The 15,555-nt window shown below is 45.3% G+C and overlaps 1 protein-coding gene and 1 long non-coding RNA gene across 3 annotated transcripts; one reads left to right on the top strand and one right to left on the bottom strand.

The window, feature by feature from the left end:
• Window positions 1-2,446: 2,446 nt before the first annotated feature.
• On the bottom strand, window positions 2,447-7,824 carry LOC119564474. 2 transcript variants are annotated; one of them, XR_005223369.2, is made up of 3 exons: window positions 7,458-7,824; window positions 3,811-3,900; window positions 2,447-2,494 (listed from the first exon to the last, which is right to left on the bottom strand). It is a non-coding gene; the product is annotated as an uncharacterized LOC119564474 (long non-coding RNA). The 2 variants fall into 2 exon arrangements; XR_005223368.2 differs by having other exon boundaries at window positions 7,635-7,824.
• A 341-nt stretch (window positions 7,825-8,165) lies between these two features.
• On the top strand, window positions 8,166-11,837 carry RPS16 (ribosomal protein S16). The gene is made up of 6 exons (XM_037885835.2): window positions 8,166-8,249; window positions 8,350-8,405; window positions 9,349-9,450; window positions 10,555-10,651; window positions 11,446-11,493; window positions 11,626-11,837. The coding sequence occupies exons 2-6, from the start codon at window positions 8,358-8,360 to the stop codon at window positions 11,769-11,771; spliced, it is 441 nt and encodes a 146-aa protein (XP_037741763.1). The 5' UTR covers window positions 8,166-8,249; window positions 8,350-8,357; the 3' UTR covers window positions 11,772-11,837.
• The last annotated feature ends 3,718 nt before the right edge of the window (window positions 11,838-15,555 follow it).

Genomic DNA, 15,555 nt, shown 5'->3' with positions numbered 1-15,555 from the left:
TTTTTCTTGAGTTACCTGTGCAGACGCCACACCACGGCAAGCATGGAGCCCGCTCAGGTAACCGTCACCGTATGTCTCCTGGGTGCTGGCAGACGTGGTACTGCATTGCTACACAGCAGCAGCAACCCCTTGCCTTGTGGCAGCAGATGGTACAATAAGACTGGTAGCCATCATCGTCATGTCCGAGATGCTCCTGGCCACGTCGGACAGGAGCACCTGGGCAGACATGGGTGCAGGGACTACATTAGAAGTGACTTGACCAGGTCATTCTCTTTAGTCCTGCAGTCAGTCCTATTGAACCATCTTATGGTGAGCAGGCAGGTGATACGGATTGCTAGCAGTCCTACTGTACCATCTTCTGCCGGGCAGGCAAGAGATGAGGATGGCTAGCAGTCCTATTGTACCATCTTCTGCCGAGCAGCCATGAGATGTGGATGGCTTGCAGTCCTTCTGCACTGTCTGCTGCCAGCCAAAGATGTAAAAGATAGATGGAGTGAATCAAAACAAGAAATAGACCAGATTTGTTTTGTACTCATTTGCTCCCCCTGCCCGTCTAGGGGACTCATTCCTCTAGGTCACACTGCAGTCACTCACAGAGAAGGTGCAGCGAGGTAAATCTAGCCATGTATCAATCAGTGGCCAGACCAACCTGCTTCTTCCAATAAGAACAATAACTTAGGTGCACCATTTCTTATTGGAACCCTCCGTGAAGTCCTGCCTGAAATACTCATTGATGTAAAGCCACCCCCTTTGTTGATTTTAATTCCCTGTAAGCCAACCCTGTAAGCCATGTCGTCAGTCGCCCCTCCCTCCGTCAGAGCAACGGCAGACAATCGTTCCGCGCCTTTTTTCTGTGCGGACGCCATACCAAGGCAAGCATGGAGGCCGCTCAGCTCACTTTGGCAATTAGGAGCACATTAAACACCACACGCATTATCCAGCAGTATATGCAGCACGAGAACCTGGCAGAACGATACCAGGCGAGGAGGCGACATCAGCGCGGTCACGTGAGTGATCAGGACATGGACACAGATTTCTCTGAAAGCATGGGCCCTGCCAATGCATGCATCATGGTGCTAATGGGGCAAGTTCATGCGGTGGAACGCCGATTCTGGGCTCGGGAAACAAGCACAGACTTGGGACTGCACAGTGTTGCAGGTCTGGGACGATTCCCAGTGGCTGCGAAACTTTCGCATGCATAAGGGCACTTTCATGGAACTTTGTGACTTGCTTTCCCCTGCCCTGAAGCACAATAATACCAAGATGAGAGCAGCCCTCACAGTTGAGAAGCGAGTGGCGATAGTCCTGTGGAAGCTTGCAACGCCAGACAGCTACCGGTCAGTCGGGAATCAATTTGGAGTGGGCAAATCTACTGTGGGGGCTGCTGTGATGCAAGTAGCCCACGCAATCAAAGATCTGCTGATATCAAGGGTAGTGACCCTGGGAAATGTGCAGGTCATAGTGGATGGCTTTGCTGCAATGGGATTCCCTAACTGTGGTGGGGCCATAGACGGAACCCATATCCCTATCTTGGCACCGGAGCACCAAGCCGGCGAGTACATAAACCGCAAGGGGTACTTTTCAATAGTGCTGCAAGCTCTGGTGGATCACAAGGGACGTTTCACCAACATCAGCATGGGATGGCCGGGAAAGGTACATGACGCTCGCATCTTCAGGAACTCTGGTCTGTTTCAAAAGCTGCGGGAAGGGACTTTATTCCCAGACCAGAAAATAACTGTTGGGGATGTTGAAATGCCTATATGTATCCTTGGGGACCCAGCCTACCCCTTAATGCCATGGCTCATGAAGCCATACACAGGCAGCCTGGACAGTAGTCAGGAGCTGTTCAACTACAGGCTGAGCAAGTGCAGAATGGTGGTAGAATGTGCACTTGGATGTTTAAAGGCACGCTGGCGCAGTTTACTGACTCGCTTAGACCTCAGCGAAACCTATATTCCCACTGTTATTACTGCTTGCTGTGCGCTCCACAATATCTGTGAGAGTAAGGGGGAGACGTTTATGGCGGGGTGGGAGGTTGAGGCAAATCGCCTGGCTGCTGGTTATGCGCAGCCAGACACCAGGGTGGTTAGAAGAGCACAGGAGGGCGCGGTACGCATCAGAGAAGCTTTGAAAACCAGTTTCATGACTGGACAGGCTACGGTGTGAAAGTTCTATTTGTTTCTCCTTGATGAAACCCCCCGCCCCTTGGTTCACTCTACTTCCCTGTAAGCTAACCACCCTCCCCTCCTCCCTTCAATCACCGCTTGCAGAGGCAATAAAGTCACTGTTGCTTCACATTCATGCATTCTTTATTCATTCATCACACAAATAGGGGGATGACTACCAAGGTAGCCCAGGAGTCGTCTGTGTTCTGTCAGTGTGGGAGGACAGCATGAGCTCAGAGAACATTTCATCACGAGTGCGTTTTTTTTCTTTCTAATCTTCACTAGCCTCTGGGAAGGAGAAGATCCTGTGATCATTGAAACACATGCAGCTGGTGGAGAAAAAAAAAGGGACAGCGGTATTTAAAAAGACATATTTTATAAAACAATGGCTACACTCTTTCAGGGTAAACCTTGCTGTTAACATTACATACATAGCACATGTGCTTTCGTTACAAGGTTGCATTTTGCCTCCCCCCACCGCGTGGCTAACAGCGGGGAGCATTTCTGTTCAGCCACAGGCAAACAGCCCAACAGGAACGGGCACCTCTGAGTATCCCCTGAAGAAAAGCACCCTATTTCAACCAGGTGACCATGAATGATATCTCACTCTCCTGAGGATAACGCAGAGAGATAAAGAACGGATGTTGTTTGAACGCCAGCAAACATACACTGCAATGCTTTGTTGTACAATGATTCCCGAGTACGTGCTACTGGCCTGGAGTGGTAAAGTGTCCTACCATGGAGGACGCAATAAGGCTGCCCTCCCCAGAAACCTTTTGCAAAGGCTTTGGGAGTACAGCCAGGAGAGCCGTGAATGCCAGGGCAAATTAATCCTTTCACATGCTTGCATGGTCACCTCTGCTGATGAGCTCTGCATGGTCATCTGCAGCTTGCCATGCTGGCCAAACAGGAAATGAGATTCAAAAGTACGCGGTTCTTTTCCTGTCTACCTGGCCAGTGCATCTGAGTTGAGAGTGCTGTCCAGAGCGGTCACAATGGAGCACTCTGGGATAGCTCCCGGAGGCCAATACCATCGAATTGTGTCCACAGTACCCCAAATTTGACCCAGCAAGGCCGATTTAAGCGCTAATCCACTTGTCAGGGATGGAGTAAGGAAATCGATTTTAAGAGCCCTTTAAGTTAAAAAAAAGGGCTTCATCGTGTGGACGGGTGCAGGTTTACATCGATTTAACGCTGCTAAATTTGACCTAAAGTTCTAGTGTAGACCAGGGCTAAGTGGGTTATCCGAAAAGATTTTGCATGCGTTGATTTCCTGAACTGCAACACCTTCCCTAGTCTGGAACCTTTTCCTCCATCTTGCCATTCATCTGTAATTTCTCCTCTGCTTCTCACTGGGAACTTTTTTTCCCCATGATCTCTGTGAACATGGTTATTTGTGACATAATTTTCTCTCTCATGTTACATACTCTACTCCCTGAAGCATGAGCTTCTAAATTGGAATAGAAGCTAGAAGCTATTTAAGATTTGTATGGGCCAGAAATGGGGGGAAAAAGAAACAAACAAAAGAAAACCCTAAACCCAGTTCTTTCCAGATTCACTATTAAATGTCCAACTGTGTGCTAATTACCACTTTACTTTTCTAACAGAATATGGAAAGGCATATGGTCAACTTTACAAACCGTACCTGTAGCATGAATGTTAACGGCATTTCTAGACTGTTGGCAGAGATTGCAGCAGAAGATGACTATCTGAGTGGGAATGAATGTCACAGGATCTGCAAAAACAAAATAAAGGTAAGTCTTATGCTAATAATGCACTTGAATGTCTCTATTTAACTGATTATTTAATACTTAAGCCCTGATCTGCACTGAGAATTGCATTGGCGTAGAGAGGAATCCACTCAATACAGGTTGGGAATTTATTTATAAAGTTGCTGGGCATCTAAAGGAAATCCTTTTGCAGGTCACATTTAAGGCCCCAATTATGCAAAGACTTAAAAGTGCTTAACTCTATGCACTATGAGTAGCGCCTTTTACTTGAATGGAACTATGTAATGTGCATAAAATTAGGCACATGTGGAAATCCTCAAATGTTTGGGGCCTAAGAGGGATTAGGACTATTCAATTATACTAGCTTAGGACTATTCAATATATTTATTTATAGGCAGAAGGATTGGTTGTTTAATGACAAATTAAATGTATAAATAAAAGTACCAACTATCAACAAAAATCTTTTTCAGAAATATGTATTCATTCAATCTGCATTTTTATACACATGGATTCCATATAGCAGAAATGTCTTCATACTCATTATTATTGGCATGAGGGTTTTAGTGAAATATTAGATCTTACATTTCAAAAACACCAAGCTCCACAAAAGACACAATATTCCATATTGTCTGAGATGCTATTATATGTGAAAGATAGAGGCAAAAACCCAGATCCTGCAAAGAGCTCAGTGCAGACAGATGGATTCTGTACCTGTGCAGAGTCCACTGTCTTTAATGGGACTTCATGTGGGTACACGGATTTGCACACATGGAGCTTACTGCAGGTTGTACATATCGAAGACACTATTTTGATATTTCTTAGCATATGAAAAATTTAAATGGCAAAAAATACAGCTTTTTCATTCCTATTTATTATCTGTGTTATCAGAGCACCTAGAAGCTCTACTCATGGACCCAAACCCCACCATGCTAGGTTCTTTGGGGCAGGGACCATCTTTTTGTGCAACACTTAGACATGGATCAGGGCCCCATTGTGCTGGGGCTTCTAGGTGATACAATATAAATAATAATTTGGATATCTCAGAACAAACCCAAGGAAGCATTATCACTTCCCAACAACTCCTCAGAACATCACTTTTGAGTTGATACCAAACATAATAAAATTCAGACATCTGTGGAGTTTTTCCATGATTTGGTGTGAAGCATTTGAACACAGGTCATAACAGGTTCACTAGTGCAGTGCTCTTTTAATATTCACCATGCCCACCTGAGTAGCATTCCTTTATAATGACAGCTTTCAGAGTAGCAGCTGTGTTAGTCTGTATTCGCAAAATGAAAAGGAGTACTTGTGGCACCTTAGAGACTAACAAATTTATTTGAGCATAAGCTTTCATGAACTACAGCTCACTTCATCGGATGCTTATGCTCAAATAAATTTGTTAGTCTCTAAGGTGCCACAAGTACTCCTTTTCTTATTCGTTTATAAGACGTGCACTAAATAGCCTCTAGGTGGCACATGGATTCTTCTGTTTGTCAGATGTCTTTTTGTTCCATTTAGCAAAATGAACTCATACAAGGGGAGAGTTTCAAAGTTAGGAGAAAATCTCTCACACTGTGCACAAACTTTAAAGAACTTCGGACTTCCTCTATTTCCAGACGATGCAATGTCTGTCAAGCTTATATTTACGGAAACATTATTTCCTTTGCGGCTAAGGATAAGGCAGGCCTGTTTCAAAGTTAAAGTAGTAAACAAAATAAATTAATAGAAACAATTACAAAACATTATCCTGCAAAATCAGTGGAAAAATGTAAACTTAAAAGAACCATGTGCCACTGCACCAAGAGCCAAGATCAGAAGGAGTGGTTCTAAGTGTCTGGGATGCTTTACAACTCACATTGTCTTAGGTTAAGTATCTCCTGAAATACTTTGGGTTATAGTGCCATTTGTTTTAGATTAAGCATTTAATTCTACTTTGCACCAAGTTTTTGTGTTAATATAGGACACAATCTTGAAAGCTGTTCCATACAGATAGACCTTTTTTACTCAGAGACTGGGCCAGTTTTATATTTTATTCACCACCTTGGTGGTGGTTACTCCTTATATGCTCAGATACTGTGGTACAGATACCTAGAAAACAGCACCTACAAATAGACTGGGGCACATGAAAAAATGTATCCAGATGGGAGAGATCCCACTGATTCCAGTGAAATTCCCTCTCTTTGTAATGTGGAAACCATGCTGGAAATGAAAGACTCCTTCTAACCAACAACTTTAAAAAAAAAAAAAATTTAGAACAGGACCCATTGTGTGAAAGGGCCCAGGCAGAGAAAACCTCAGATGGGTGTGAGGAGCTGCTGTTGCCGTGTAACACTAGTCAGTACTATTTAGTGGATTATTTGGGTTAGTTTAAGGATAATAACGTAGGTGAAAGCCTGTGCTGTTGTACAGGAGTAATTCATAAAGTGTAAAAAAATAAAAGACCACAGAGAACTTAAAAACTGGATGGTAACAGACCACGAATCCCAGTGAAGATTGAACCTGGTGATAAACTCAACAGAAAGAGATCTCAGCCATGCTTGTAGTGGTTTCCATCATTTCACAGTGACTCACCAGTCATCCGAGGCTTCAGGATGACATGCAGTGACAATCCTAGAACCTTATTGTATAGTAATACCCAGTTATCATATAGATTTATCTTATAGCCTTTATCTTTATTATGGCGCTGAACATTGGACGACTGGGATTGACTGAGAGACATTTGGTAAGTCAGGGGGCTAGGACTGTGGGACGTTAGAGAGCTGGTGCTGGAGCGAAAGGATCAGGGGCAGCGAGTTATATGTGCCTGTGGTGCTCGTGCTTTAGGAATATTCAGGGCCCAGCTCCACCAATGTTTGTGGCCCATTCTCTCCCGCAGCCCTGCCTGCCGCCCCCGCGCACCTCCCACGGAGCATCTACCGGCCCTGCCTTCCGGTAATTTAAAAGGTCCCGGGGGCCCCCAGCCACCACCACCGCCACCACCAGCAGCGGAGCAGGGCTAAGGCAGCTTCCTACTTGCTGCATGCCACTCCTGGAAGCGGCCAGCATGTCCCTGCAGCCCCAGGGTGTGTGTGTGTCTCTCCGTGCGCTGCCCCGCCCTGAGCGCCGACTCCGCAGCTCCCATTGGCCGGGAACTGTGACCTATGTAAGCTGTGGGGGCGGTGCCTGCGGGCAGCGGCACACAGAGACTCCCAACCCCCTCGCCTAGGAGCTGCTGCCAGAGTGGTGTGCAGGTTGCTTTTGGGAGCTGCCCGAGGTAAGCGCCGTACACCTCACCCTCTCTCGCACCCCAACGCTCCAGCCCAGAGCCCACCCCTGCGCTCCCTCCTGAACCCAAACTCCTTCCTAGAGCCCACACCCCCTCCTGGACCCTACCCCAGCACCCTCTCCCCCACCCAAACTCCTTCCTAGAGCCCGCACCCCCTCCTGCACCCCTGCCCCAGCCCAGAGCCTGACCCTTCACCCCTCCCGCACCCAAACTCCCTCCCAGAGCCATGGGGGTGGGGTGTGTTGGGGTGGGGGGAGACTTGGACCTGTTCTGGGCACCACCCAAAATTATACAAACCTGCCGCCCCTGGAAAGGAGGGGAGCCCTGGGACGGCGGGACGCTGCCAGGCTGATGCTGGGAATGGAAGACACCGGCCCTGGGGAAGATGGTGGGACTGAAGGATGCTGAGGGGGCTGGTGATGGGACTGGGTCTATTGGGATGTAAAATGTTAACCCGTTAACCATTAGTCTTACCGGTGAACCGCCTTAACCGGTAGCCCTCGGACCGGCCGGCCGCAGCCCCGGCCCCAGCTGTGCTGGCGGGATTGGCCCCAGCTCTTAATCGGTTAATCGTTTAAATGAAATATTTTTAATCGTTTAAACGGTTAACTGTGAAAACGGCGTTTACATCCCGAATTGGGGGACACTGAGAGGAATGCGGGAGGTGGGGGGCGCTGGGCTGGGGGTGCAGCGGGGATTGTGAGACGCCGGGGAGCTGATGCGGTGGCGGGGAGCCGCTGAGGACCGGTGCTGGGACTGGGGGCGCCGCTGAGGCGCGCGGGGCTGAGCGGTGAGGAGGGACACTGGGGGACGCGGCTGCCGCAGGGTGCGCGTGCGCGTGCGGCGGTGGAGGCGCTTTGGATGGAGGTCGGGCCCGGCGCCGCCCTCTTCCCCGGCAGCTCTCTCAGCCCCGCCCCGCAGGTTCCGAGGCGCCTTTCCCCCCCTCCCTTCGGGCAGCCGTAAAGCGCGGCGGGAAGGGGGCCGTGTCACGCGGCCGGAAGTCAGGCTGCTCTTTGCGGCCGGGCTGCCCCTGAGAAGCGGCTCCGGAGGCCCCGCTCTCTCTTTTGCTGCTGCTGTCTCTGGCGGAAGGTGAGTGTTCGGCAGCTCCGCGCTCCCCTCCCCACCCCCCGCTCCCTACCTCACCCCCGCCGGGCCGCGCGCCGCTCAGCGCCGTGTCTGTCTGTTGCAGGAGGAGCCATGCCGGCCAAGGGGCCCCTGCAGAGCGTCCAGGTCTTCGGGCGGAAGGTGAGTGAGCGGGCGGGCGGCAGCGCCCCCGGGACCAGGCCGCGCTCCCCGGCCCGGCAGCTGCGGCCCCCGCCTGGTGATCGTGGCGCCGTTTCCCCGGCCAGCCCGGGGGGGGCGCGACGGGCCTGTGCGGCCCGGGAGCCGCAGGGGCCTCCACGTGTCTCGCCCGAACCCAGACGGGCGGGGCGGCCGGTAGCCCCAGCCTAGGGCTCCCGCATCCCGCCGCCGAGCTGCTCGGGATGGAGCCATAGGGGCCCGGCGCCACCGGCCGAGCCCGTCATCGCGATCGGAGCCAGGCCGCTGCGATAGGAGTGAGCAGCTGCACCCCGTGGCGTGCGCCGGCACGTGTGTGTTCGTCCACACTTGCACAACAGCCTCTCCCTGCCCCCACACACGCTCTCTGACCCCCACCCACCCACAGCGCCCCCATAGGTGTTGGAAGTGGGGGTGTGGCAGCACCCCCCGATTTGAAGTGGTTTTCATCACGTACAGGGTTTACCGTGTGGGTCAATGGCTCTCAGCGCCCCCACTGTGCAAATTGTTCCCGCTCTCCCTGTCCCCTATCACGCACTGGTATCACTGTAAAAAGCCGCCTCCACAGAGGAGATGGCAGAAGGTGAAGGTAAGGGCTCTGCTTCTGGGCCTCTCGAACTCTCCCATGATCTAGGAGGCCTGGTTGCTGCTAGTAAATTATGTCATCACACTTCCCACGTGAAGATCAAATTTTATATTTTCAGCAAGGCTGACTTGCCTATATTAAGTCCCCATCTGACCTAGGACATTTCAGTGGTTTGCAGCAGTGGCTTTGCTTTAAATGAAAAATACTTTTTGAAATTTTGAGTGTCATAATCTAGACTGAAAGCACTGTATGCTAGTTTCTAAAGCAGTGGGTGCGCAGTTGGTACTGTAGGAATGGTATACTCACATATGCTTGCTCTTTTAGAAAACAGCAACTGCTGTTGCTCACTGTAAAAGAGGAAATGGTCTCATTAAAGTGAATGGAAGACCGCTGGAAATGATTGAGCCTAGAACCCTACAGTACAAAGTAAGTACTTTATTGGTTTTTTTTAGACATTAGTATATGTTTATGTGTATGTGTTCGTTCTCTCTCTCTAAATAAATCTGGAAGAGCAGAAGAGTTTCTTGTCATAAAGACATACACTAGATGATCCATCTCATTTTTAGTGGTCATGTAGGCTGTTAGCTGTAGCTTGACTATTTGTAAGTTTGTATACAATTTTGGAGTTGAGTACTCAGGTTAAATAATAAAAGCATAGAAGTGTATCCTTAGTCAAGTCACTTTGCAAAATGGGACTTAAGCTTCTGTATCAGTTAGGTGCTTGTCTCAATTTTACTCTGATGTATTTTCTCAATTCACAAAAAGAAAAGGAGTACTTGTGGCACCGTAGAGACTAACCAGTTATTCTCATTAGTGTTGATGGGAGCAAAGCATATATATTGATAGGAGTTAATCTTCCTTAGATCTAACTTCATAAAGTTTAGTATTATCTAGTTTGACTCCTCAGTTAACGTCAAAAAACTTTACAAAGTATCATTACTCCCATTTACAAATGGGGAAACTGAGGCACAGGAAGGCAAAGTGACTTGCCGAAGGTCACCCAGTTGGCCAGCAGCAGAATTGTGACAAGAATCCAGGTCTCCTGGGCAGTGCTCCTCTCTTATCCACTAGCGACTAGGCCACATTACGTCAGTGGTTTTTATTTAATTACCTTAGTGTGTGCACCGTAAATGCAAGGCTCATAACACCAAACATTTTATAAATCCATACTTAGAAACCTTGCTCAAAACACTGATTGCTTCCTCTTGATCATAAATATGTTCTCATGGTATGTGTAATACCCATCCTTGTACTTATTCACTACACCAGTACTGACTTGGACTCTAAATACATTCTATGGGTGGTGTACCTGAGATCACTTATCCACTGACATTTTAAAAGCTTCCGTACCCCAGTCTGGGTCTATGCTGGTTATGTACTGTGTATATATCTTATGAACCTTGTAACCGACACTTGTAATCCCTCATAAGCCAAGCCTGACCCCAGATGTACAGTACCTTCCTTCTTAACTTGTTTAAATTTGATTTTAAAAATTAACTTTAATAAAATTTTTATATCTGTATTTCTTAGCTGCTTGAACCTGTTCTCCTCCTGGGCAAGGAACGCTTTGCTGGTGTTGACATCAGAGTCCGTGTCAAGGGTGGCGGCCATGTAGCGCAAATCTACGGTACGATTCCTGTACAAGATCCTTAGTGTGGGCGGGAAGAGATTAAACTACTTTATTAACCTACTTTGAACTACTTATTAAATATTTATAATTTATTAATATCTTGGGGAATAAACACCATCTACAGTTTAAAGCTTTGGCTATTAAAAATGCCAGTTTAATGGATGTATCTTGAAATATATCTGCGTCACCTGCTCTCATTTACACACATGAATGATCTGTATGAAACTGGCATTAGCATTTCCCTCTTCCAGTGCTATATAAGTGATTACATGTGATTGGCCATAAATTAGATTTTGGGATGAGGTTAAACAGCATTTTCTAACCACACTGCAAAGTCAAGCAGTTATTTGTCTCAGATAAAATTGCTCAAATAAAAATCCTAGAATCAGAACTTAACTTGTAACTTATTCACATTGGGCAAAATAGAACATAAATTGCTTTTCAGAAGTGTTAACGTTGCGCGGCTGCTAGTTAAGACCTGTTTACATTCATTAAAATGATCTAGCTCAGAAGGTGCACAGGAAGCAAGTAGACGCATTAACCCAAATCTTCGTCTGTTTTAGTTAACCATCCTGACGTTATTTTAAAGTCAATCTTTAATCAAAGGGGTTAGCTTGAGGTGGAAGGTGTATGACACAAAATGGTTTGATGTGGTTTTATCATTACATTTATAACTATTTTTCATTTGTCAAATTCATTTCTGCCAACCCCTCCCCAAACCCTTTGCCATGTTTTCTATGTAAACCTGAATTTACTGGATATTATTGTTAACTTGTCTCTTTCCTCAACAGCAATTCGTCAATCTATTTCCAAAGCATTGGTGGCTTATTATCAGAAGTGTAAGTTGACTGTTTTGATCTTGTTTTGCTAGCCTTTTTGAAGTGTTTAGCTTCAGACATTAAGTGCTATACGTAGAACAGTAATAGATGGAAGTTATAGAACGTTAGTCACAAATATGATCTTTTTTTCAGATGTTGATGAAGCTTCCAAGAAGGAAATCAAGGACATCTTAATCCAGTATGATAGGACCTTACTGGTTGCAGATCCTCGTCGCTGCGAGTCCAAGAAGTTTGGTGGACCTGGTGCCCGTGCACGCTACCAGAAGTCTTACCGTTAAAATTGTTCATCCTTGTATCTTGCAATAAATATGAGGAAAAGTTAATAAATATTTCAAGTTTCTAAATCTAGTATTTGTTTATATTGGATAACTGTTTTTTTCAGGGTTGGGAGCTGGCCTAAAAAAACCCCAACAGGTTAAGTGCTGGTGTCTAGGAATAAAGAAAAGCACTTTGTTGCTGTCAGATACTCATTTTTTTCTTTGTTTCAAACAATAAAGTCTCCATCCTATGCTGCATGCATCCTTGACAAACCACTAACAAATCTAGCAGTAGAGCTTCTACAATTGTTAACCCAGGGAAATTAAAAGATCTTCTCTCAACCGTCCCCGAAACCCTGACCAAATGCTACGAAGCTGTATTAGTGCTGTTTTGGAGCAAGAGGAGTATGTTTCCTTCTCTGTTGAAAAATCTACAGTGTATGCGTGGTTAAGTGCAGTAGCAAACTTCATAAAATAACCTTTGCTATGTGAATTTTTACACTTGTATTCAAGACTAGAAAACTGATTTTTTTCCCCAAAAATCATGAAAGCTTTCATATGTTCATCATTCAAGCTAATAAATTCTTAAATATAATTACTTATAATGCTTCAGAAATATTGAACATTGAAAGGGTTGCACAGTGCTCTGAAAATGAGAGAAAGGTCCTTACTCTTAGATGCTTTGATACTAATTTGGGCACATATAATGCACCCTGTAACAGTTCAGACACATGGGTGCAGGTAAGAATGATAAACGGATATGTGATTTACAAAAAACCCGTGTTATCAGTTTGAAGGACAGACATGTTTGCCTCCCCAATCTACACATGGGGAGTAATTTGGAGGGTGATCTAGATCAGTGGTTCTCAACCAGGGGTAAGCGTACCCCTGTGGGTACTCAGAGGTCTTCCAGGGGGTACATCAACTCATCTAGATATTTGCCTAGTTTTACCACAGGCAACATAAAGAGCCCTAGCGAAGTCAGTACAAACTAAAATTTCATAAAATGATTTGTTTATACTGCTCTGTATACTATACCCTGAAATGTAAGTACAATATTTATATTCCAATTAATTTATAATTACATGGTAGACATGAGAAAGCAATTTTTCAGTAATAGCATGCTGTGATACTTGTATTTCTGTCTGATTTTGTAAGCATGTAGCTTTAAGTGAGGTGAAACTTGGGGTTATGCAAGACCAATCAGACTCCTGAAAGGGGCACAGTAGTCTGGAAAGTTTTGAGAGCCACTGTGGAGGTTTGGTGGAGGTGTGTGCAGTGCATGAGAGGAGGAAATAGTGGAGATGCTAGTGAGAAGTTGCATCTATTTAAGGTTTTTGTGGATACAGACTAACACGGCTACCCCCTGATACTTGACTTCTATTTAAGTAGATATTGAGAGGAAAAAGATAAAGAGGGTGAGTGGATGATGAGAGGAAGCCTTATATGAAAATGAACTAGCTGCTCCCAACAAAAGGTTGGAGAGCTGGGACATCAGTCACAAGTGACCAGCAAAAATCATTCAAATTTGACAAACAGGTGGTTAAATACCGAGTAGAGGCCTGACGCATGGAAGCTGCTCTGGATCATGATGAGAATAACTGTTTTGTATCCCATTGTATACTCAGCAGGAAACCATTTTGGACAGGAATGGAAAAGACGATAGGCTGACCAATAGAGAGTCTAGATTCTGGACCATATCGCACTTTAAGCAAGATACTGTTTTCTCTCCTTTCCCCATTAGACAACAGTGGTACTTTTGGGGGCTCTTTTGAGGGGTATCTTCCAAAATTTCTTCTTTGTACTGTAGCCTGCGTGATTTTTTTTAAAAAAACATTGGACTTTTGCCCTTGTATTGCAGAGCGCTTGGAGGGTTTTTTTTTTTAAACCTTAAAAATATCTGCAGTGTGGTCTTCCTTACTGCTGCTGGAAGAGCTTGTGGATGTCAGAATGAGCTAAAATACTTTAGGGGAAGGGAGTGAAATTGTTAATTAAAAAGAACAGGAGTATATAGATTAACACAGCTGCTACTCTGAAACCATTGTTACGATTTCCTTTTTCATAAACTTAGTCATTAATATTAAATAGTATTAGCATAAATTGAACAAAACTTCTGAACAGGATTGATAAGTCCCACTCTCACTTGCTTAGCTTTCAGTCTCTGTTGATAACATGACTAATTTTTCAGTCACATTTGTGTGTTCCAGAGTGGATAACACCTGAATTTCAAAGTAAATGCAATTGAAAAATCAAACTCTTATTCTTTCCTCATCAGAAAGAAAGGAAGAGGAATGCAGGAAAGCAACAAGCCCATTTTTGTTTCCTTTTTGCAGATCTACTGTGAGCCACTTGCAACTTGTTTGCTAGACTTTTTTATTTTTGTCCTGCAGTAAATGAAGAATATGCCTAATTTCACTTTAGAAGTTTTATTCTGATTTATTATTGTTCTGACTGATCTCTTGTGGGATGTTCTCTGGCTTCTCTTTCCTCTGTCTCCTTTGACCTGCAAAACTTCTCATCACCCCATCTAGGGATGCAGTATTGGCTCGTTAGAACACTGGAGCTCATCCAGGTTTCTTCTTGTGATGAGGCTGTTGATGAATGATGAGCTATTCTAGCTCCTGGGCCATGAAAACTCTGCCTCCTCCTTTCTAGGCCTGAGTTGTGTTTTTTTTTTTTTTTTTTTTTTTTGAAGGCAGAGATGGGGAATGAAACTTGGATATATTATATGGTAGTGCAGAGCATACTGTGTCCATGGCTTTTCTTCAAACCGAGAAGTCCTTAACCCTAATCAAAATGTTTTCTAAAGTGGATTTTGATCTCATGAAAATATCCTGTTGATCTCTGCAATGATGTCACATCAAACTATTTGATTTTGTTAATAAGATGTAAAATGTAAATGCTACTTGATGTGTACTGGGAGCTGCTAGATGCCAGTTTTATTTTCTGAAATACTACAAGTAAATTGGCGTGAGCTAATTGCATGAGAGCATGGTGGAAATAGGATGTAGTAGTGAGAACTGTTTTCCTATTTACTCTCTCCTGCCACTTACCTTCACTAGGGGGGTGAGCGGTGAAAAGGATTCTTATACCATCAATAGTGGAGGTAGAACTGGCATAGGAGCAGCTTTACCAACTCAGCTCTGGCATTAGCCTGCCCCTCCTCAACTAGCCCTTATCAGCAACAAGATGTGTAAGACCAGAAAGGGGTCCCCCAGCAGCAGTGAGGCTGAACTGGGAATTGGAGATGGGCTGGTTCCAGCTTGTCCCAAACCCCATCCCAGGGCTCACTAGCTGCAGGAGCATTAAGCTTAGGAGGCAGAGTAGGGACTGGAAGCTGCTGTGAAAATGTGGATCCTGCCTAGTCTGTCCACCTGACACTGGGACTTACCAACTGTGGGTGTGGTGCAAGCTCTGAAAAGTTCCATGTGCCACTGGCATCAACAATGTAGGGAGAGCCAAAATTGGGAGTAGCTGTACCAGTGTGGCTCTGGCCTGGTGTATCCTCACTGACCAGATTGCCCTCATATGCTGCATGGTCCTTTATAGAAGCTGAAGATGCTCCTTGCTGCTATGGTTTTGCAGTTACTGAGATAAATTATGCTTGACTGTGATACCCACATAGATTGTAAGTGGTTATTGAAAAGTTTATTATTACATGAGGCTGTTAATTTTGTATATTTGAAGTCAGCCAACAAACTTTTAAATACAGAATTTATATCTTAAATTAACTTTGTCATTTCTAATTGTAGAAAGTCTAGATAGGGAACACCTATAAATTCTTTCAGTTTGTCTCCCTGCCAAT

This window comes from Chelonia mydas, chromosome 1 (assembly GCF_015237465.2).
Source record: "Chelonia mydas isolate rCheMyd1 chromosome 1, rCheMyd1.pri.v2, whole genome shotgun sequence".
Lineage (NCBI taxonomy): Eukaryota > Metazoa > Chordata > Testudines > Cheloniidae > Chelonia > Chelonia mydas.
The sequence above is the reverse complement of the archived record's forward strand: the minus strand, read 5'-3'. Positions and strand labels throughout refer to the sequence as shown.